The sequence below is a fragment of the Serinus canaria genome, chromosome 12, assembly GCF_022539315.1.
Source record: "Serinus canaria isolate serCan28SL12 chromosome 12, serCan2020, whole genome shotgun sequence".
In the NCBI taxonomy this organism is placed as follows: Eukaryota; Metazoa; Chordata; class Aves; order Passeriformes; family Fringillidae; genus Serinus; species Serinus canaria.
In genome coordinates this window covers 18,036,334-18,059,124 of record NC_066326.1, presented here as the reverse complement: position 1 = coordinate 18,059,124, position 22,791 = coordinate 18,036,334, and the positions used below count along the sequence as shown (strand labels likewise).

General features: G+C 46.2%; 2 protein-coding genes across 6 annotated transcripts in view; both read right to left on the bottom strand.

Moving 5' to 3' along the window:
* The window catches only part of ATG7 (autophagy related 7), a 109,296-nt gene extending 104,569 nt beyond the window's left edge, over positions 1-4,727 (bottom strand). For all 4 annotated transcript variants that reach the window (XM_050979213.1, XM_050979212.1, XM_018914937.3 and 1 more), the window contains exons 1-3: positions 3,593-4,727; positions 1,818-2,012; positions 1,547-1,601 (exon numbers count right to left, since the gene is read on the bottom strand). In XM_050979213.1, coding sequence (XP_050835170.1) covers positions 1,547-1,601; positions 1,818-2,012; positions 3,593-4,727 — 1,385 coding nt within the window. The remainder of the gene's footprint in view (positions 1-1,546; positions 1,602-1,817; positions 2,013-3,592) is intronic.
* A 3,744-nt stretch (positions 4,728-8,471) lies between these two features.
* HRH1 (histamine receptor H1) lies at positions 8,472-16,594 on the bottom strand. Of its 2 annotated transcripts, none has more exons than XM_050979215.1 (2): positions 16,539-16,594; positions 8,472-10,017 (listed from the first exon to the last, which is right to left on the bottom strand). In XM_050979215.1, exon 2 carries the CDS (start codon positions 9,958-9,960, stop codon positions 8,515-8,517), a length of 1,446 nt encoding a protein of 481 aa, XP_050835172.1. In that variant the 5' UTR covers positions 9,961-10,017; positions 16,539-16,594; the 3' UTR covers positions 8,472-8,514. The 2 variants fall into 2 exon arrangements, with proteins under 2 accessions (XP_050835172.1, XP_050835173.1); XM_050979216.1 differs by lacking the exon at positions 16,539-16,594 and adding an exon at positions 11,567-11,632.
* Positions 16,595-22,791: the final 6,197 nt, after the last annotated feature.

Here is a 22,791-nt window from a genome sequence, read left to right as displayed (position 1 = left end):
GATATATATATAATATATAATTTTATATGATGATATAAGTATTATATATAAATATATAATATATATAATACTATACATGATATATTTTATATTTATATTTAAATATATAATATATATGAATACTATATATGATATTATTATTTTACTAACATATAATATCATCATAACATACATTTTATATTATAGTATTAAATATATATTATATTATATATCTAACATTTATATATAATATAATGTTATATATAACATATATATAATGTTATATATTAACATATTAATATAGTGATATTATCGTATTTTGTAGTATTAATTAACATTAATATTATACTAATAATTATTAATATATATTTAATAATGATTAATAAAATTAATACTGTGTAATAATAATAAGTAATTTAGAAATATTACTGAATTTCTCTTTATGAACATGGATTGATGGAATAACAACCAGTGCAAACACACATCTCCACCATGGCTTCAAAACCCCACCTGCCATCTCTGCTCTTTACCATCAGAGTGACACCAAATCAGGGACTGAAGCTTTGAAACTCTGCCCAAACAGAAGCTACCTGGGACAAATGGGATTTGCACGGGGAAAATCTCATTTAGGCTGCACTTAGGTGCCAGTTTTGCACTCACATAGAGAGTTAGTTAAAATCTGATGTTGAAAACACATCCCAAGAGAAACCCAACCCACACAAAAGATTGAGCAGCTTCTATAGTTTGTAACACCATCCCCTGGAGAAGCTGCTCTTTGCAATCAGTATTTGTTTTTGAGATTAATTAGGCAGAACCTACAATATTCCCTTAATCTGCACATCTGATTGATTTCATTGCCTCCTTTAACACTGCTCTCCAAACCTGTTTTTTTCCAGTCATAACAGATCAACATTTTGGAAAAGATTACAGAGTAACAGCCAGGGTCTGTAAAAACTATTTGAAATCCTGACTAAACTAATCCAGACTAAGCTGACTAAGCTAAGGGAAGGAGTCAAGGGACCAAAAAAAAAAAAATCTCCCTAATGCAAAAAGCTGAGAAAATGGGGAAAAAATGGTATTTTATATAAACATACATGCAGAAAGTGAGTGACTCTGAGAAATCAGAATATTTCAAATTCAGCCAGAAGGAGCTAATTTTCTGTGACTCAAAGCAGTCCCTCCTCTGTTATAAAGTTCTTTACTTATTTATTCAGGAAAATTGCCTCTTCTGACCTTAAAATGTACTAATACACGACAAAAGATCATTTAAAATTGGTCTAAAAGGATGGTGACTGTAACAACAAAAACCTTTGGTAAAAAGGTTATTTATTTATTCTCATGCAGAGTTGTTGGTTCTCATGTAGAGTTATTTATTCTCACTAGAATTATTTATTCTCACGTAGAGTTATCTATTCTCAAGCAGAATTATTTATTCTCAAGTAGAATTATCTATTCTCACACAGAGTTATCTATTCTCACACAGAGTTTCTCTAACTAATATATCAATTTTATGCCAAATTTATGTGTCTTCTCACACAAACGAAGGCAAACCCCAGCCTGTACTTACATATCAAAGGCACTAAACTCCAGTGTCAAGCGAGCTGGCAAACCCAAAGGATCACCTGGACAAAAAAAAAGCAGCAACAAAGCTCCTTTTAAACTGAAACATTGGGGTTATTTCCCTTTTTTATTGATGAAAATCACAGCGAAAGATACAAAACTCCCACCCGTTCTTTCTAGCGATTCAGCAAACATCTGAAACGCGCCCGAGGAGCGGGACAGGCGGAGAGGGGAGGCGGGAATTGGCAGAGCCCGGGGCTCGCTCGGCGCTCGCTCACCGTTGTAGTAGTAGCCCTTGATAAGCTTGGGGGTCTCGTCCAGCCGGTACTCGTTGAGTTTCCTCTGGGTCAGCTCGTGCCAGAAGCCCGCGTCCAGCGCGCTGCTGAACGGAGCGAACTGCAGCGGCACCGGCCCGGCCCGGCACGGCCCGGCACGGCACGGGGCAGCGGCCATGGCCCGGCGGGAGAGCGGCCCTGCGAACAGAGACACAGCCGGGATGGGCACCGAGACCGGACACAGACACAGTGACACCGGGACACCGGCACTGAGCACGGCACCGGGACCGGACAGAGACACAGCCGGGATGGGCACTGGGACACCGGCACTGAGCATGGCACCGGGACCGGACACAGACACAGCCGGGATGGGCACCGGGACACCGGCACTGAGCATGGCACCGGGACCGGACACAGACACAGCCGGGATGGGCACCGGGACTGAGCATGGCACCGGGACCGGACACAGACACAGCCGGGATGGGCACTGGGACCGGACACAGACACAGTGACACCGGGACACCGGCACTGAGCACGGCACCGGGACCGGACAGAGACACAGCCGGGATGGGCACCGAGACCGGACACAGACACAGTGACACCGGGACACCGGCACTGAGCACGGCACCGGGACCGGACAGAGACACAGCCGGGATGGGCACCGGGACACCGGCACTGAGCATGGCACCGGGACCGGACACAGACACAGCCGGGATGGGCACCGGGACACCGGCACTGAGCATGGCACCGGGACCGGACACAGACACAGCCGGGATGGGCACCGGGACTGAGCATGGCACCGGGACCGGACAAAGACACAGCCGGGATGGGCACCGGGACACCGGCACCGAGCACGGGACACACGGGAACGGGACCGAACACGGACACGGACACGGACACGGACACGGACACACGGGAACGGGACCGGACACGGACATGGCACGGACACACGGGAACGGGACCGGAGACGCGGCACAGCCACACGGCACCGGGACCGAACACGGACACAGACACGGGAACGGCACAGCCACACGGCACCGGGACCGGACACGGCATCGGGACCGGACACGGCACAGGGACACCGGCACCAAGCACGGACACGGCACAGACACACGGCACCGGGACCGAACACACGGATACGGCACAGCCATACGGCACCGGGACCGGACACGGCATCGGGACCGGACACGGCACAGGGACACCGGCACCAAGCACGGACACGGCACAGCCATACGGTACCCGGACCAGTACCGGCCCCTCACAGCGACAGAGGACCAACATGGCAGCGGGACCGGACACGGACATGGCCATGGCACTGTCCCCGTAACTGACACCAGAAGAGCCGAGCGACACGGCACCGGCACCGGCACCGGCACGGGCCCCGCACAGCGACACGGCACTGACAGAGAACCAAGGCGGCACCGGGCCCGGACCCGAACACAGACACGGGACCAGCCCCGCACACCGACACGGACTGACAGAGGACCTACACGGCACCGGGACCGGCACCGAACATGGCACCATCCCCGCACGCTGACACGGCACCGGCCCCGCACAGTGACACGGCCCCGGCCCGGCCCGGGGCAGCCCCCGCCTCGCGTACGCCTGACTGCAGCCCGGGGAGCCGGTGAGGCCCGGGCACACCGACCGCGGGGGGCAAGAGGCAGTGCGGGGACGGTGCTGGGGCTGTGACCCGGCGGTGGCAGTGCCGGTGGCAGTGCCGGTGGCGGTACCGGTGGCCGGCAGGACCCGCCCGCTCCATCCCCGCTCGCCCTTACCGGCTACACCGCTCGCTCCGCACTTCCGGCATCCCCGGCCGGCGCACACCGGTGATGTTACCGCAGCGGGAGCATGTGACGGGCGGCGCGGGCTGATGGCGTGCGAGGCACGGTGGGCGGGCCAGTCCCGATCCCCGTCCTCATCCTCATCCTCATCCTTATCCTTATCCTTATCCCCATCCCGGTCCCCATCCAGATCCCGGTCCCCACTCCCATCCCGATCCCCATCCTGGTCCCGATCCCCATCCTGGTCCCGATCCCCATCCCGGTCCCCATCCAGATCCCCTCCCAATCCCGATCCCCGTCCCTTTTCCCACTCCCATCCCGATCCCCATCCCGGTCCCGATCCCCATCCCGGTCCCGATCCCCATCCCGGTCCCAATCCCCATCCCGGTCCCCATCCAGATCCCCTCCCGATCCCGGTCCCCACTCCCATCCCAATCCCCATCCCCGTCCCGATCCCCATCCCGGTCCCCATCCAGATTCCCTCCCGGTCCCGATCCCCATCCCGGTCCCCATCCAGATCCCTTCCCAATCCCGATCCCCGTCCCTGTTCCCACTCCCATCCCGATCCCCATCCCGGTTCCGATCCCCATCCCGGTCCCGATCCCCATCCAGATCCCCTCCCGATCCCGGTCCCCACTCCCATCCCAATCCCCATCCCGGTCCCGATCCCCATCCCGGTCCCCATCCAGATCCCCTCCCGGTCCCGATCCCCATCCCGGTCCCCATCCAGATCCCCATCCCGGTCCCGATCCCCATCCCGGTCCCCATCCCGGTCCCGATCCCCATCCCGATCCCCATCCCAGTCCCGGAGCGCTGCGGCGGTGCCCGCCCGCCCTCGGTAGCATCCCCCGCCTCGGGGCAGTCGGGCGGGCCCGCGTCCCGCTGCGCTCGGAGCCGTCCGTGTGTCCGCTGCCGTCCGTGTGTCCGCTGCCGTCCGTGTGTCCGCTGCCGTCCGTGTGCTGCTCCTCCTTCCCCGGCAAGCAGCAGAGCCCTTAGAAAATTTAATAATTGAATTTAATTCCATTTTAGATGGTGGGAAAATGCCCAAGCGTGCTCCTGCGCTGCCGTTTCCTCTCCTGTCGGCGGCAGGTGCTGCCGGTGTGGAAGAGCGCGGTGGAATTCCCTGCATCCCGAGCTCGCTCCTGCCCCGCCAGGTGTCCCCGCCGACCCACGGGGCTCTCTGAGAGCAGTCTGTGCTGCTAAACCAGCTCAACTTGTCAGAGATACATAATGTTGGCTTTTCGCAAGTTTTAACATGGATTTTATATGTGTGGCGTTAAAGTAACTTTGTTATAAGGATGCAGGTTTTATTTCTGTTGTAAATAAGCTCGGTGAAATAGCTGATATCATTGTGCTTGTGTTAGAATGCCTGCTGGGATGGGATGGCATCCAATGAAGACAGGATGAGGACACCTGTACAGATCTGCCAGCTGTCAGCACTCACCCTCTGAAGAAAATATGGACCTTATTTTGGACCAAAATATGAGAGTTATGGACCAAAGCCCATAACTGGAGTGAGACAGGGGTCTCCTCGAGCTAGGTCTCATAAACTCTTGGAGATCTATTTCACACCCAAGAGACTCAGCTGCCTTACCAGGCATAAAATCAGCAGGATGGCTTCTGTGGTAGTGCTGGAAGCAAGAAGTTTTAATAAAAGGCAAAATAACAAAACTCTTTACAGAGAAAAATCAGGTCCTTGCTCCTGGTAAAACACCTCACAAAAGTAATTAGTTTCCTTGTTCTCTCCTTTTTCTAGTAAATTGCTCAGGCAGGACTTCTTGGCTCCTGTCCAATTAGCTATCCTTAAGTTTGAGGTGAACTCCCCAAGGTCTTATGAGGTGTCTTTGTCACTAATTGAGGAAAGAAACTTCTGGGGAAGTTTCTTTCTGGGGAAGGAAACTTCTATTTCCTTTTTGAGGAGACAAAGGATAATTTTGTCACTCCGTCAACAGTGGGCACATTCCTACACTGGAGGTGATAAGAAAGGACCAAAACCACAACCAAGGAGTACAAATGCTTTAAAAAGGTGGAACTGAAGAGGAGCCATGCTAAACAGTTCTTGCAACATGCAAACTAATTTGGGGAAAGTTTACTGTGCATAATTGTTTGTGAATATGTAACAGCTGATGCTATAGGAATGGTATATAAAGGTATGTGTTTACAAACTAGCAGGGGTGCTCTTGGCTGGGTACCAAGATGCACCCAGCTATAATAACCTTTCCTCTATGCTCCTATTATCCTTTATTAAACTTCTAAAATTTTCACAGTGAAAAATGCATATTTTATGATTGGCTTTTTGCAAATATTCAAATGAATATTGTATGTGTTATGTTAGAAACTTATGCTGTCTTAATTTTCTCAAGTAGTGTAAAATATAGTTTTAGGTTATACCATAATGTTAAAATGGAAATTATGCTATGTAAGATACTTTTTTTAAAGAAAGGACTGGCAGTGAGGAGGATACATAAAGAGAGGATAGCAGCCACAGGACACCTAAACCTTTCAGAGAAAAAGAATTTATTGCTCTCCTGTCAGAGGAAATGAACTTCTTCCTGCCTCACTCAGCCATGAAGGCGCTGTTAGGATTCAGAGGAAGAAGCTGGCACTGCCCAGACAGAATCCTGTGTTTGAATGGAATTTGAATGGTGTGTGAATGTGCAACAGGTTATTGTTAATGTGGGTCCTTTTTCGGGCTTGTGCTGCCCAGAAAGAGGTACCAGGACCATCCATAACTCTTTGTTTCTATTATCTCATATTGTCCTAATCCAAACTGTCCAAATTATTATTACTCTAATTGTATTACTATTTTTATAACCATTTTATTAGTTTTAAAGTTTTAGAAACAAGTGGCTGGTGTTTTTCACACGCAGGAGAGTGAGGTGTTTTTCACAATAAATCCCCAGACCCTCGTTGTGCTCTCTGAAGCTCTGTGTCCTCTGACCTCGGCTGTCAGCTGGAAAACACTGAAAGCGTTTTACAGGAAACCACGCCTGAAATATTCTCTCGAGCTTTGCCCCATGTTTGTGGGAGGCTTCTCCATTTCTGACCATAATTTGCTTTCCTCTGCTTCCCTCACATCCAGAGCCACTGGAACTGCTTGCTCAGAGAAATAAACTCAGAAATTTTCTTAGGGACTTGCTATTTAAAATAGGTACTGTCCCATTTCCCTGTTTATTGTCATCTAGTAGCTGTAAAATTCGTTATCACAAATCCCCTGTCTTTGCTGTTAACACAGATCATGGGTAAAATGGCTTGAGATTAAAAAAAAAATATTCAGGCATCTTTATTTTCCTGGGTTTAGCTGTTTGAATGTTCTTTATTTTTACCAAAGGTTTTTGCTGTTACAGTCAGCATCATTTTTAGACCAATTTCCAATGATCTTGCTGAGGTTTTGTCATGTATTAGTACACTCTAAGTCAGAAAAGGCACTTTTCATGATCAACAGGACAGATTTCTTGATAACTCCCAGCAGCCCTTGGGTAAATGCGTTTTTCAGCACTAATAACTGTGGCTGACTTTTATTTCCTCAGGGATCATCTAAATTACCATCCATTTTGGCCAGAGTGGCTGTTGCAAATCAGAATAGAAAACACCAATTTAATGGCTGTGAACCTCAGCAATTGTCTGTGGAAGGCCAGGGATTAGAGCATGTGTTTCAAAGGGTTCTGTTCTCTGCTCCAAAAAGGGGCATTTTCCTGCTTGCGCAGGTGTTCCTCCTGCAGTGGAGAAGCTGTCTGAATTCTGCAATGAATTTTGCTGGTTTTATGTTCTCTCTCTGCATTTTGCCTTACTTCTCCTAAATTTAAGATTCCTAATTGCAGTTTTTCCTGAGTGCAACTCGAAACCAAAGGCAATTAATCTCTGAACCTGATACACTGATGTAGCCTGAATTTAAGTTTATTCCTTTAGCACATATCCCCAATGTATTAAAATGCAGATATATTAGGGCTTCATTTAACATTGAATCCTTTAAATACAATTAAGAAACTGTTCAGAATGTGGGAAATTCAGCACCACAGCAAAAGGAATGAGAGGAATTTCTTTTTTCTTTGTAACATCAAAGCCAGCCCAGCTTTCAGTTGGACACCAGCATCTTCTTGGTCTCTTTTCTAACACCAAGTATTCAATTATTGTGTTTTTCTCCTGAAATATTCAACAGCAAGATTTATGAAATACAATTAAATACAAAGGGTAGAAAAGGTAAACATATTTCATGTATAATCAGCTACATTCTGCAAGTCTGGAAACAGCAGCACACCCTTCTGGAGCAGATGGTGACGGTGCATTGAGCACGGAAAGTCTTTTGGGACATAAAAAACATCTACTTTTTTTCTAGCAAAGTTAATGTACAGTTAATGTGAGCATGATATCAAAGAGAGACAGTAGGATACACGCTAAAACTTGACTTTTGATGAAAAGTTTGTGCTTTGGAGGAAGCTATAAATAAATAGGGGAGTTTTTTTTAAACTGTTGCAAGTTCTTTCTTTGACTGTGCAAAGCACCTCCACTTGCAAACCTCACTTCACAAGCAGTGTGTTTAATGGGGTAAGTTGAAAGAGAAAAATGTTTTTGGCCAGTGACAGAAGTGTGATTTCTTCCTTTTGTGTAGCTGAGTAATTTATAAACACTGAAGAGGTTTATTTGTGTCTCCGTTTCTGGGATGGAAGTGGTGGTCTCAAATGGTGAAAGGTTGACAGCAGTCTAACAGTTCATGTGCTGACCTTGAGTTGGTCAGATCCTTGACCTGAAGTTGCTCTTCAAATGTGTTAAAACTATTAAATGCACATTTACCACTTTTCCAACCACTTCCTCGCAGATTACAATTTGCCAAAATCCTTCGCTGTACCCATCCTTTGGAACGTTTTGTTTGGTCAAACTCCTGAGCTGCACTTGAGCTGGGAGACCCCAGACCAGCATCAGTGAATGTGAAGGATCTTCTTAAAAGTCTTCTTGAAATTCTGGTTGCAGAGAGGATAGAGGAAGGGGTTTAGGGTGGAGTTGATGTAGCCCAGCCATATGGTGAACCTGCGCAGTTCTGAGAGCTGTTTGTGGTCGTGGAAGGTTATCACCATGAACAGCACAAAGTAGGGGATCCAGCAGACCATGAAGGCTGCCATGATCACCCCCAGCTGCCTGGCTGCCTTCCTCTCCCTGCTGCCCTGCCACTGGATGCCCCTGGAATGCCTGTGCAGGGTGTGCCAGGTTTTCCTCAGGAATGTCATTCCCCTGGAGTCCCTGTGCCCAGTCCTTCCCTGAGGGCAGCAGGCTCCTCTGGGGCTGGGGACCACCTCAGTGAAGGTGTGGTCGTCTGAAGCCCCGCTGGAGTCGCTGTCCTGGCAGCCAGGCTGCTCCTTAGCCCCAGGTTTTTCTCTGGCACACCTCCCCCTGTTCCCTGCTTTATCCAAGCCAGGCTCAGCCTTGGCTGTGGTGGGAGACAAATGGCTCCACTTCAGGACTTTCCCATTACTCAGAGCCTTTGAAGCCCTGTCAGGATGGCTGCAATGAAGCTCTGCCTCCTCTTTTTGGGGCTCTGGGGAGCTTTGCTTGTCAGCACCGGGGTTGTTCCCACCTAAGCCTTGCTCCTGGAGGCAAATATTTTTCTCATCCTTGGTCTTGGTCTGATGGGTGGGTTTTTTTTCCATGGAGGACCAGTAAGACCCATTGCTGAGCTCTCGGTGCTGGCAGTGCTCCTGAACAGCCCTGAAGATCCTGCAGTAGAACCACAGCATCAGCAGCGAGGGCAGGTAGAAGTTGAGAATGGCCGCCAGCACTTTGAACCAGGTGACTTCGAAGAACTCCGTCTCACACTCGCTCTCCTCCACCGTCCTGTGCCCGTTGTTGGCAAACACGTGCCAGCCCAGGATGGGGATGAGCCAGGTGAAGGAGAGCAGCCAGGCGCCCAGGATGAGCAGCGAGGCTCTCATCTTGGTGCGGTACCTGAGGTACCCGAGCGGCTCCCGCACCGAGCGGTACCGGTCCACACACAGGATGAAGAGGTTGAAGATGGAGGCCGTGCTGGCCACGTAATCCATGGAGAGCCAGAACAAGCAGGCTGCCAGCCCCAGGGGCCAGCGGGGGCTCAGCAGGTCCACGATGTTGAGGGGCATCACGGCCGCCCCCACGATCAGGTCGGCCACGGAGAGGCTCACGATGTACAAATTACCCACGGACTGCAGCTTCTTCTCCATCCTCACGGCACACAGCACCAGGATGTTCATGACTACGGTGACCAGGGAGATGCTCCCCAGGAACAGGCCTAGGAGGGCTGGGCGAGCGCTGCTGGAGGCCTCTGTTGTGTTGTTGGACATCTTGGTCGTGAGTGAGAATCGGGGTGGGCGTCCAGGCCTCGGACGTTCAGGCATGGTTTGCGCTCCTGGCTGAAAACGTGTTGGGTTGCTTGGGGATTTTTATTTCCAGAACTAGAGGAAAGAAAAAAAAACCTACTCAGTTGCTGTAGTAATAAGATAATAAAGGTAATTTGTGCCTTGGCTTAGCACTGTTCCTTTTAGAGCTTTCCTAAATAACAAATTTTTAGGACATTTTACATGTTGGGTTTGCTGGGTCCCTAGGACCTGAGAATCATCTCTTGAGAATGAGGACAGAAATTACTCCATGGGTGTTGGTGACAGAAATGACTCCATGGATGTTGAGGACAGAAACTGCTCCATGGATGAGGTGGGAGATGAGGAATCTGACTCCGTGTTCTCCGAAGGCTGATTGATTATTATATGTTATTTATAACACAGTAAAGAAATGCTATACTAAAACTGCACTAAAGAATAAAGGATACAGACAGAAGGCTACAAAGAATGATGATGGAAATTCTTGGCTCTCTCCAGAGCCTGACACAGCTGAGGGTGATTGGTCATTAAGTTAAAACAATTCACATGAAACCAATCAAACAACGACCAGTTGGTGAACAATCTCCAACCACATTCCAAAGCAGCAAAACAGGGAGAAGCAAATCAGATAATTATTGTTTTTCTTTTTCTCTGAGGCTTCTGAAAAATCCTGGCGAAGGGATTTTTCAGCAAATATGACAGTGACATTTACATACAGGTAATTTGTGATTTAGGAAACCCCACTAACCAATCCCAAACAGTTTTCATAGAGCTTCATCTATTTCAGATCCCACAAACTTTTCTCTAATTAAATTAAAGAAATTTAATTCCTCACGGTTTTAATTCATCATATCTCATTAAACAGCTGATGGTGAACCATAACATAAACTCCTTATTGGCAAACCAATTTTAAATGTGCTAGTAAAAAGCAATATGAACGTATTTTGTACTAAATAATTTAAACAAGCCAGTGCTTATTCACAGCCTCCAACAGTTTGGGAATCCAGCAGTTGGCAGTCAGTAGGCACTCGTTCAAATTATAGGTAATGAGTAATCTCTGCCCACACAATTTAGGCTCACACAGATTTCAAACATTTAAAGATGCCAGGCCTGTTTGAGATCAAATGCAAAACATTAGGATTTTTCAGGATTAATAAGCATCTTCTGCTCCCCAGCTGCTAACTTCATCCACATTGCAGGATTGATTAATAATATTTACATCTTGGAGCAAATATAACTGACCAAATTCTGCCTCCTGTCCTTTGATGAAAAATGTCTGTGAGGGTGACACACATTCTGTGCCATTCCATTGCTTGTCTGAGTTTATGTTCTGGTAAATCTCTTAAAGCAATGAGGAGGGAAATTGAGACTGTGAATATATTTGCTCAAAGTATTTACACAACTAGCATTGAGGCATGCGTGGGATTTCTCACCCTCATAACTCCAAACATGGCCAGAGCAATACACGGGCACAGATTGTTCAATAATCAGCATTTTCTATTGAAACTCAGTGATGCAACACTTCCTTTAACTTTATCCTTTTTATTCCAGTCATCAGGGTTTAAGCTCAAATGATTTGTGCTGCCTTATGAGAGGTCAAATTCCTTCTTGCCTGGGCTTTACTCACAGCTGGGTGTTGGGAGAGGAGCTGTGTCCTTGCTGCCAGCAGCATCCATAGGCAGAGGAGGCAGGAGCACCCTGGGGAGTGCTGTGATCCCAGATCCTTCAGGCTCTGCCAGGACAATTCCTCTGTGGCAGCTGCTCACAGCTCACAGAGCCCTCAAGCACCTCCTGAGAATGACAGAAATGACTCCGTGCGTGTTGAGGACAGAAGTTATTCCATGGATGTTGGGGACAGAAATGACTCCATGGGTGTTGAGGACAGAAGTTATTCCATAGATGTCGGGGACAAATGACTCCATGGATGTTGAGGACAGAAATTACTCCGTGGGTGTTGGGGACAGAAGTTATTCCATGGATGCTGAGGACAGAAATGGCTCGATGGATGCTGAGGACAGAAATTATTCCATGGAAGTTGAGGACAGAAATTATTCCATGGATGTCGGGGACAAAAACTGCTCCATGGATGCTGAGGACAGAAATGGCTCCATGGATACTGAGGACAGAAATGACTCCATGGATGTTGGGGACAGAAATGACTCCATGGATGCTGAGGACAGAAATGACTCCATGGAAGTTGGGGACAGAAATGGCTTGATGGATGTTGGGGACAGAAATGACTCCATGGATGTTGGGGACAGAAATGACTCTGTGGGTGTTGGGGACAGAAATGGCTTGATGGATGTTGGGGACAGAAATGACTCCATGGATGTTGGGGACAGAAATGACTCTGTGGGTGTTGGGGACAGAAATGACTCCATGGATGTTGGGGACAGAAATGACTCCATGGATGCTGAGGACAGAAATGACTCCATGGATGCTGGGGACAGAAATGGCTCCATGGATGCTGAGGACAGAAATGACTCCATGGATGTTGGGGACAGAAATGACTCCCTGGAAGTTAAAGCAGCGTGTCCTGAAAGAGTTTACATCCCAGTCTGTGTCTTTGTCTCCAGCTCCTGAGGTGTGTTAAGAGCAGGGGCATGGCCAAGGCCAGGAGCTGCTGTAAGAAGCTGGAATGACTGATCCTCACCCCCACCTACTCCCATTTAAATGTATGGTAAAATAAAGGGAGAAAAGGCAACTTTAACTGAGACTTCAGCTGGAAAATAGACCAGCAAGGAAAGGGGCCTGGTTAGCCAGCTCTCCTTGGTGGCACGTGGAACACATGAACTGCATCTGGGCCTGGGCTGGGTGCTCTCCAGAGACCCTTCCAGCCCTAACAACTCTGGGATTCCATGGATAAAACAGCACAGTACAGTAAATGGTGTTCCCTGCTTCCCAAAGCTTCTCCCTGGCACAGCTGAGGACAGAATTTAGGAAGCAACTTGCAGAATGGATCAGGGGTGCTCCTGCTCCAAAGCAGGTTAATGTGCCCTTTCTTCTGGAGCTACTGATGTCATTCCTTATCTCTAACTCAGCTGCCAGTAGAAGAAAGCAATAATAATGAATAAATGGGCTTTGATGTTTGCACGGTTTAATTACACTGAAACAAAGTTCACTAAAAACAGATTTAAAGAAAAAAAAACAACCAGCCCAAAACCTTGGATTGCTTTGTGGAAACTCTAAACCCTGACCTCATCATGAAATGCCTCAATTTTTGCTGTCTGTGAAGAGCTTTTTCTACAGGGAGGCTCAGCAATCATGATTTGTTACATTTCCAAGGAGCAGGAATCCACTGGGAGATGCTGAGTGGATGCCTCAGTGCCTCCCCAGTGCAGGTGCAGTCTGTTAAGGCCTGACTGAGTGGGAGAAAGTCCCTAGAAACTGGCAAGTCTCTTGCTGATAGATTTTTAAGAAATTAGAGCTGCAAAGAGCAGAATTCTTGTTCATCAGACTAAATTCAAGCAGAAAGTGAGATTTTGATTCGGACTAAATTCAAGCAGGAAGAGAGATTTCAATTCAGATGGCCTTTACTCACTCTGTTGTACTAAAGAAACTTATTTATTTATAGTGATTTTTTTCCCCTAAATTATCCTTGAGTTGTTGAAAGAACTAACATGCTAGGAGTTGGATTGATTTTCCCTCTCAAAAACTCATTTATTTCTCTGTAAGGGAACAGTCCCTATTCAATGCCTGCCAATATTCAAGGGATATTTTTGATAAAAAGTAAATGAAAAAACTTGGTAAACCTGCCTGTTGTTCCCATTTAAATGGCAATATCTCAGTCCAGCCAGGACAGTTTGGAAGTGCAGCTTCATTACCCTACAAGCAGCACAACCAGCTACTTAATTAAACAATTTTCTACACACCACTGTGCTTACTTCCTTCTTTTCCTAAGTAAAAGAAAATGAAAGAAAAATTTATTATGTTTAGAAAAGAAAATTTATTATGTTTAAGTTTCAGCCTTAACTTGAAATTATCAGGAGATAGAGACAGATTTTTTTTGACACTGGCTGGCATTTTTTAAACAACTCTCTTTAACACTTGGCCTGTATTCCAAGCATATTAAAAAGAGTTAACAGCAGATAACCACATTCCAAAGAATGTTTTGGCCTTCCAAATTTAAGCTCAGACTTCCATGAAACTCTTCTTTTAGCAGCTCAGTTTTCTAGTTAAAGCTATATTAAATGTCAGTTTTCCCATGATAAAATCCAGTCTTGCTCTTCTGATAGCATTTCCCAAATATGGGTTATTTTTACCAAGAGATTGGAGGACAAACTCATCTTGACAAGAATCCCAAAGCTTCCAGATATGGCATTAATTTTCCCTGCTGGTCTCAGCATTACCAATATCACCAAATTGGTCCTCAATGTGATCTCTTAGCAAAACAGTATTTAAATGTAATTTCCTTTAGGTACAGCTGTGCTGTCTCACATTCTTTGCTCCATTACTTGTGTGCAAAAAGAGAATTTGCTGTAGGTGCCAGGCCTGTGAAATCCCTGCTGTGGTGGAAGAAAAGTCTCAGTGCTGTGATGCAGGAAATAAACCTGTGAGCTGTAAAGTCCTTTATAAACAAAGGGGAATTTCCCTGCATTGTGGCTCCTTCACAGCTGAGCAGTGCTGCCTTTCTCTTCTGGGTTTACAATCTGTTACCCCATCTCAGTCCAACAGGACATTTTTCCTCCAAGGATAACAAAAAAAAACTTGATTTTTTTTGGACTCCAACCCCTGACAACTGTAACCCTTGGTGGGTTTAATCCCTCTGCATCAGAAATAAAATTAACTTTTAAAAATGTGTCTCACCCTGCCATTCAAACATTAATGTCTGGTTCTTTCCAGGTGGCTTGGGGAGTCACTACTCACAGAAGGAAAAAGCAATGTATGTGAGGAAGAGCTGGGAGTTCTTTCAGGGGTGAGGTGGATCACTATGAAAACTCTTTGGGGGTTTCCTTGAATTCAGCTCCAGTGAGCTTTTGGTGCTTTGGAACTGGATGAAAACCATCACAAAAATGCACAGATTTAAAAATCCTAGTGGGTGTGAGGAGTCACTGTTTCCTTGAACTGGGAATAAAACTAAACCCTGTTACTGGAAGGTTTATTTTAGGTCACTTATTATTTATTTTTTATCTTTAATTTGGAAGCTGTATTTTCAGTCTCCTCAAACATCTGGTGAACTTACTGTAGTAATTTGATGAGTTCCTTCATATTTTAGCAATAAATAATTGAAAACACAAAATTTTTCCTTTCTAGAAATACTCATCTGACTTAAGCTCATTTTTTAAATTTTATTTATTCCAGGCAACTTTAATGTTTTTTGTTGGATTAAGCAGATGGTAAAGGGGCACAGGGTCTCTTACAGTGAGAGAGCCTGGTGTCATGCAAGTAAAAACTTAAAAAATGTCTTATCCAAGAATTCCCAAGAATTCCTATTCCTGTCTGTAAAGGAAGGCTACATCAAGAGTGGGATAAGGTTGAGGTAAGATCTCTATGACACAAATGCATTTGTGATTTTTCCTCACAAGAGCCCAGCTGTTTTCAGAAGGGGCTGAGGGTTTAAGTTCTTTCTCATCCTCTTCCTTCAGCCAAGCCCCTGTTCTCCCTTAAACCAGGAACCAACCCCTCCCTGCCTGTTTTTCCCAGCCCTGTACCCTTCCCTTCCCTCACCTGAAAGATGCTTGAGACAAGAGCAGAAATATTTTCTGTGCAGACAGGAACTCCCCCAAACCATCTTAATTCAAGTGTGGCCGCTAAGTGCAATGGGGAATCTGGGCTTCATCCATCTGTTTCCCTCCTGTTTCCAATGGGAATCTGGGCTTTATCCATCTGTTCCCCTTCCCTTCCTTCCCATTTCCACCTGAGCATCCCCTCCGTGCTCTGCCCTCGCTGGCAGCGACTCCTCGGTGCCCCGAGGGGACCTTTGGGGCTGCAGGATCCGCAGCTTGGACAAGTGTCCTCCGGGGGAAAAGCTGGCTGAGCTTCCTGGTGCTGCACTTTTGGGGTTTTCCTTCCGCGTGGTTTGCCCTACGGGAGCCCCTTTGATCCACGCTCCCCTCTGCTGCTCCGGGCTGGGATGCGCTGGGTAAAGAGCGGCCAGAACCTACCCCTGATTTATCCCGAGGGAGAGTTCTCAAAAGCGGGGTGTGTTTGCTGGTGAGTTCTGCTGCTCCTGTTTGCTTCCCTCTCCCTCCCTGCTGCGCTCTGGGGGACGAGTGCGCTCCGAGGAACCGCCCGCGCTCCCCGAGCCTCCAATCCCTCCAACTCCTCCAATCTCTCCAACTCCTCCAATCCTTCCAGTCCCTCCAATCCTTCCAGACCCTCCAATCCCTCCAGTCCCTTCAATCCCTCCAGTCCCTCCAATCCCTCCAACTCTTCCAGTCCCTCCAGTCCCTCCGGTCCCTCCAATCCTTCCAATCCCTCCAGTCCCTCCAGTTCCTCCAATCCCTTCAGTCCCTCCAATCCTTCCAGTCCCTCCAATCCCTCCAACCCCTCCAACCCCTCCAGTCCCTCCAATCCCTCCAATCCTTCCAGTCCCTCCAGTCCCTCCCGCTGCCCCTCTGCCCAGCTCCCTGTCCCTGTCCCCGCCGCTGGGCACTCACCGAGGGCAGCAGGAGAGCGGGCAGCGGCTGCGGCAGCTCGGGCAGCGCGGCCGGGAGGAGCCGCTGCTCCCGCCCAGGGCTGGCCTGGGGCGTGGGGGAGGCGGAGGATGCGGTGGGATGGGATGGGATGGGAGGCGATGGATGAGACGAGAGGCGATGGGATGGGATGGGAGGCGGTGGGAAGCGATTGGATGAGGTGGGAAGCGATGGGATGCGAAGGGATGCTGTGACAGGCGGTGGGTGCGATGGGAAGCGATGGGATCTGATGGGAAGCGGTGGGAAGCAGTGGGGAGCGTGGCAGGCAGTGGATGCCGTGTGAAAGCAATGGGATGGGATCTGATGGGAAGCGGTGGGAAGCTTGGCAGGCAGAGGATGTGATGGGATGCCCGGCCCCGTCCCGCCGCGGCGCTCCGGCACGCTGCCGGGGGATGCTCCGCTCTCCTCGGGAAGAGCCCGGCTCTGGGCTCCGGTACGCTGCTGGGAGATGCTCTCTCTTCCTGGCTCTGGGCTCCGGGACGCTGCTGGGAGATATTCTCTCTCCCCTGCTCTGGGCTCCGGCACGCTGCCAGAGGATGCTCCGCTCTCCCGAGGGAAGAACCCGGCTCTGCCCGCGGCTCTGCTCTCCCCGCCCGCCGGAGAGCCCCGGGTGTGGCCGCAGAGCCCTGGGAGTGTGAGCTGGCTGCAGCCGGCTGGCTGTGGGGCTCACCTGAGGTAACCCGAGAGTCTGCGGAGGATGCGGGACCACCCCAGCCCCATCAGTCACAGGGCTGTCACCCTCCTCCTGTCACCAGCACTGCTGAAGTGGCACTACCGGGAGTTTCTTTTAGTAGAGCTGCCTTCCACAACTACTTCAAGACCTAGAAAATCCCCAGAGGTGTAACAGTTATTGCATATTTAGCTAAACTGATGTTTTTGTGAATCACGTAGGTCCGGTCCGTCTGCTCTGTGTTAAATGTGCACACAGGGCTTGGGAGATTTTATTGCAGCTATCTCAGCAATATTCATTCCTTTCTTTAAGATCATGCTTATTTTCCCCTCATTTAAAAAAAATGTTTAGAAATGTGTTGCACAAAACTCTGCGTGGGTTTGAAGGGGGAATTTTGTTGTGTAGGTCACGGAGAATTTGTGCCATGACGTTTTTGCAAACAGCACTGTTGGGCACTTGGTAACTTCATTGTTTGAGGAACTGGTGAAGAGGGATTGTAAACTTTGCACAATTGCTCTCCACCATGAGCAAACAGGAAAATACAGGAAATCCCCACGTTCCTGCCCTCAGTCTAAGGGACAATATCCATTGCCAAAAAGTGCAGCTCTCAGCAAAGCCTTTCATCCATTAACTCTTTTTGGGAGTCACCAAGGCAATCTTTCTGCTCTTGAACTGCTCCCTGTCCCGTTGCAATTCTGACAAACCCAGTCTGGGCTTTGGGGCCAGCTTGGGTCCTGTGTCTGGGTGCCAGAGCAGGCACCAGGCTCTGCTCAGGGGTGCTGAGAAACAGAGGAGCAGGCAGGACCTACCTGGTGCCCACTGCCCTCCACTGGCACAGGAGGTGTCACTGTGATCTTTTCCGAAAAATCCTTGGCCAGGATTTCTTCTCCTGGGAAGCTGAGAGGCTCAGAGAAGAATGAAAACAATAATGATCTGATTGCTGGGGAATGGGGTCTGGAGATCATTTACCAACAGGTGTAGCTTTGAGTGGTTCCATGGGAATTGTTTTTAATGAATGACCAATCCCAGCCAGCTGTGTCAATCTCTGGTCAGTCTCCAGTTTTTGTTATTCATTCTTGTTAAGCCTTCTGGTGTCTGCTTTCTCTTTCTTTAGTATAGTTTTAGTATAGCATATTAATATAATGTAATGTAATATAATACTATAATATAATAATACAATATACTAATATATAATATAATATAATGTAAAATATAATAATTTACCATAATAATATATAATGTAATGTAACGTAATGTAATATAATATGATATAATGTAATATAACGTAATATAATATAATGTAATATAATGTAATATCATATAACGTAATATAAGATAACGTAATATAATATAATAGAATACAATGTAATATAATGTAATATAATATAATATAATATAATATAATATAATATAATATAATATAATAGAATATAATAAAGATAATATAATATAATATAATAGATAATATAATATAATAGAATAATATAATATAATAAATAGATACAATAATAATACAACATACTAATATAATATAATAATATAGTATAATAATATATAATAATATTATATGATATGATATAATATAATATAATAATATATAGTAATACATAATAATATATTATATATTATTAATATAATAATATATAGTATAATGTAATACAATACAATGTAATGTAATGTAATATAACATAATACAGTACAATACAATATAATATAATACAATATAATAATATAAAATATTCATATTTTTTTATATAACCCTGATTTGCAGCTGCTCTGTGTGTTTATTCTCCCCTGGACCTCTTCCTGCAGGCACCCCCAGAGATGGGGGGCTGAGCCCCCTGCTGCAGGGCTGCTGGGAGATGCTCCTGTGATGGTTCCAAAGTGGATTGAAGCTCCTTCAGAGGGCCGGGCCCTTTGTGCTGCTGGAGGCAGAACTGGAATTTACATTCCTGCAGAAAGGACCAAATGAAAGCACAGGGTCCCAGCGTGGCTCAGGCTGGGAGTGACCACGGGGCTCAGCTGGAGCCACCTCCCTGCTCCAGCAGGGCCTGCCCAGGGCACCAGGATGGGATGGCGTGCACAGCTCTGGGATATCCCCGGGAGGAGAGCCCACAGCCTGCCTGCTCTCTGCTCAGGGCTGGGCACAGGGGCAGCATGGCTCCAGATGTGACACAGGGCAGGGCAGAGGGGCAGGATGGCTCCAGATGTGCCCCAGGGCTGGGCAGAGGGGCGGGATGGCTCCAGATGTGCCCCAGGGCTGGGCAGAGGGGCAGGAGGGGCAGGCTCACCCCAGATGTGCCCCAGGGCTGGGCAGAAGGGTGGAATCACCCCAGATGTGCCCCCAGAGCTGGCCAGTGGCTTCATCCCCCTCTCTCTCTTTTGGGTGTCTATCTTTTTAAAATGACTAAAATATTTAGTTCACATATTTATATTCCTATTATTTCTATTATTTCTATTTTTATTTATATTCATATCAAGTTTTTTTATCTCATTGAAAAACTGCCTGTTGCATTGGCTTTATACCCCCCTCTCTCTTTTGGTTGTCAATCTTTTTAAAATTACTAAAATATTTAGTTCACATATATTCTATTTATATTCCTATTATTCCTATTATTTCTATTATTTCTAATTATTTATATTCATATCAAGTTTTTTTATCTCATTAAAAAACTGCCTGTTGGATTGGCTTTATCCCCCTCTCTCCCTTTGGATGTCTCTCTTTTTAAAATTACTAAAATATTTAGTTCACATATATTCTATTTATATTCCTATTATTCCTATTATGTCTATTTTTTGTTTGTATTCATATTAATATCAAGTTGGTTTTTTTTCTCACTGAAAAACTGCCTCTTGGATTGGCTTTATCCCCTTCTCTCTCTTTTGATTGTACCTCTTTTTAAAATGACTAAAATATTTAGTTCACATATTTATATTCCTATTATTCCTATTATTTCTATAATTTCTATTTTTATTTATATTCATATCAAGTTTTTTTTTTATCTGATTGAAAAACTGCCTGTTGCATTGGCTTTATCCTCCTCTCTCTCTCTTCTAGTTGTCTATCTATCTTTGTAAAATGACTGAAACATTTAGTTCACATATTTCCTATTTATATTTCTATAATTTCTATTTTTATATTTTTATTTGCATTCATATTCATGTTTGTGTGGCTATTCCTGACTGACCCCAATAAATGTGAAGCCGTGCCCCAACAGATGCTGGGAGTGCAAAACCAAGCCCATGTTAGTGTCAAATTAAACACCTGTAAAGCAGAAGCTGAGCTGCAAAAAATCATCTTAAGAACATACTAAGCATTCACAGAGCTGTAGAAGGAGGCAGGTTATAAAACATATTTATAATATAATTTTTATATGTGCAGTTATAAAATATATATTATATAATTTATATATAATATATAGAATATATTAGATATTATCTATCTATTTATAAAAGAATATATATATATACTATTCATTCTATCTATCTAAAAGAACAGATATATATTCTATATTTATGATAAATGAATTTATAATGGGCTCAGCCACAGCCCCTCTCAGGGCTCAGGAAATGAGTCAGGCAGGTGCAGTCTGACACCCCCTGACCAGTTCTGCTTTTGGGTTGGAGCTCTGACTCCACATTTGTTTTGTGCTTTTTCTTCCTCTCTTGGGTGTTATTTTTGTCCTTGGGTGTTGCTTTGTTATCAGTGGATTGTTGTATTTATTATTGTATAAACACAAAGTATTTAATAGAGGCAATTTTTCTGGTGCTGCCTTTATTCTAAGTCAATGAATACAGGTATAATTGATATTATGGTGTCTTTTTTAATCATTCTCCAATGATATTTTTTTTTGTTTGGGCTTTTTTTCCAACAGCCAGGTGGGTGTTTTGTTTGGACAGTTCTGGGCTCTGAGAAATGGAGCTCTGGGATGCATAAATCATTTAAAATCCAAATTATATCCAAAAATCCAATTGTAAAATAAAACCTTATCCCATATAAAATTGCCATTATAGTTTCAACATGCCAGGTACCTCTGGGAAAGCTGTTTAAGTGCAGGTGAAGGCCTTGCCTGCCCATTTGGGGGGTCAATTTTTCATCCACAAGTCAAACCCATTTCCATGGAAAAGCTGACTTCAAGTTCCTGAGAATATTACCAGCAATTAGAGATCCATGATGGGGTGAAATTTCCCTGGAAATCTCAAAATAGTCCTCAGAAAGCACTTGAGGACTTGGCTTTGGGACTGGACTTAAGTCTTGTCTTGCAGATTGTGGGAGGCCCTGCTCCAGAGCAGCAGGGAGATTTATTCTGGTTTATAAATGTGCTCAGTGCTCCTTTGCACTTACAGGCAGGGATTTATCCTGGCACGGGATGAAACACTGCTGTCAGAGAAACTGCCCAGCAGAGATAAGGAACAGCTTCCTGCCCTTCCAAGGGCTCTCTTGTGCCATAAGGGCTGAAGAGATATTAACCATAAACAGGGAATTCAACAATAAATTAATAAAAAAAGGAGTTTTGCTGTCTGGAAGCTCCTTGGTTCTGGAATAGGGGAGGAAGAAAAGGGCTGAGGGACAAAGGTTTTGTGTGATCACTGAATGCACATTCCCAGACACCCAGAGCTCACTGCTCCCTGCCTGTCTGCAACCTCCTGTGGATTGTTGGAGCTGGGATGTCACACCCTGATCCCCCAATTCCAGCTCTTTCAGGCAGAAATCTGTTGGGCTCCAGGACATCCCTTTTGCTGCCCTGGGTGACTCCAGACCCTGGCAGGGGGCTCAGAGTTAAAACCACCTGTGCCTTTGATTTCAGCCCATGGAAACAATTCCCAACTTTGTGTGAGGAGTTACAAGGCACAAGAGTTTGAGTAGAATGACAGTGAATTTGTCACAGGGTGGAAAAGTAGAATTTTGGGGATTTAGAATGGAGGTTTGTTGTCATCTCATTGCAGGGCTCCAGGCTGCTGTCTCCTTATCACAAAAGTTCCACACCTTCTTGGTGTTTCTCTTGGGCAGCTCCTCAGAGCACTGACTCTTTCCTCTCCCCAAAGCAGCCACTGACCCCAGCTCCATTCTCACCCACCCCACTCTTTTACTGCACTCTCCTTCTCATTGCTCACAGCTGTGCCTGGTAAAGTCAGGCCTGATCCTGATCTTTGATAACTGGCCCAGCTGCAGCTCCTTAGGGGTGAGATTACTTTCTACACCATCTTCCTTTCCTTATATTCTCCTCCTTATATCCTCCCCTAAAGAGGTTCAAGAGGCAAGATGGAAGAATCTGGGTGAGTCCTGTCCTTCCTCTCCTTCTCTTTGTTCTCCATCTCCTGCTGTGCTGGTGACAGCTCTGGGTTGGTTTAGAGCACAGACAGACTGTCTGACACAGGTGATAGGGTTTGGGAAATGTTTATAAATAAAGCACAGGCAGTTCTTAGTATAAAAAGCCAAAACCACCCCAAGAGCAGGGACTGTGCCACAGCCTGACCTGCTGGGCAGAGCTCAGCAGGGCAGAGAAGGAATGGGATGGATAACAGCAAATAAACAACCCTGAGAAG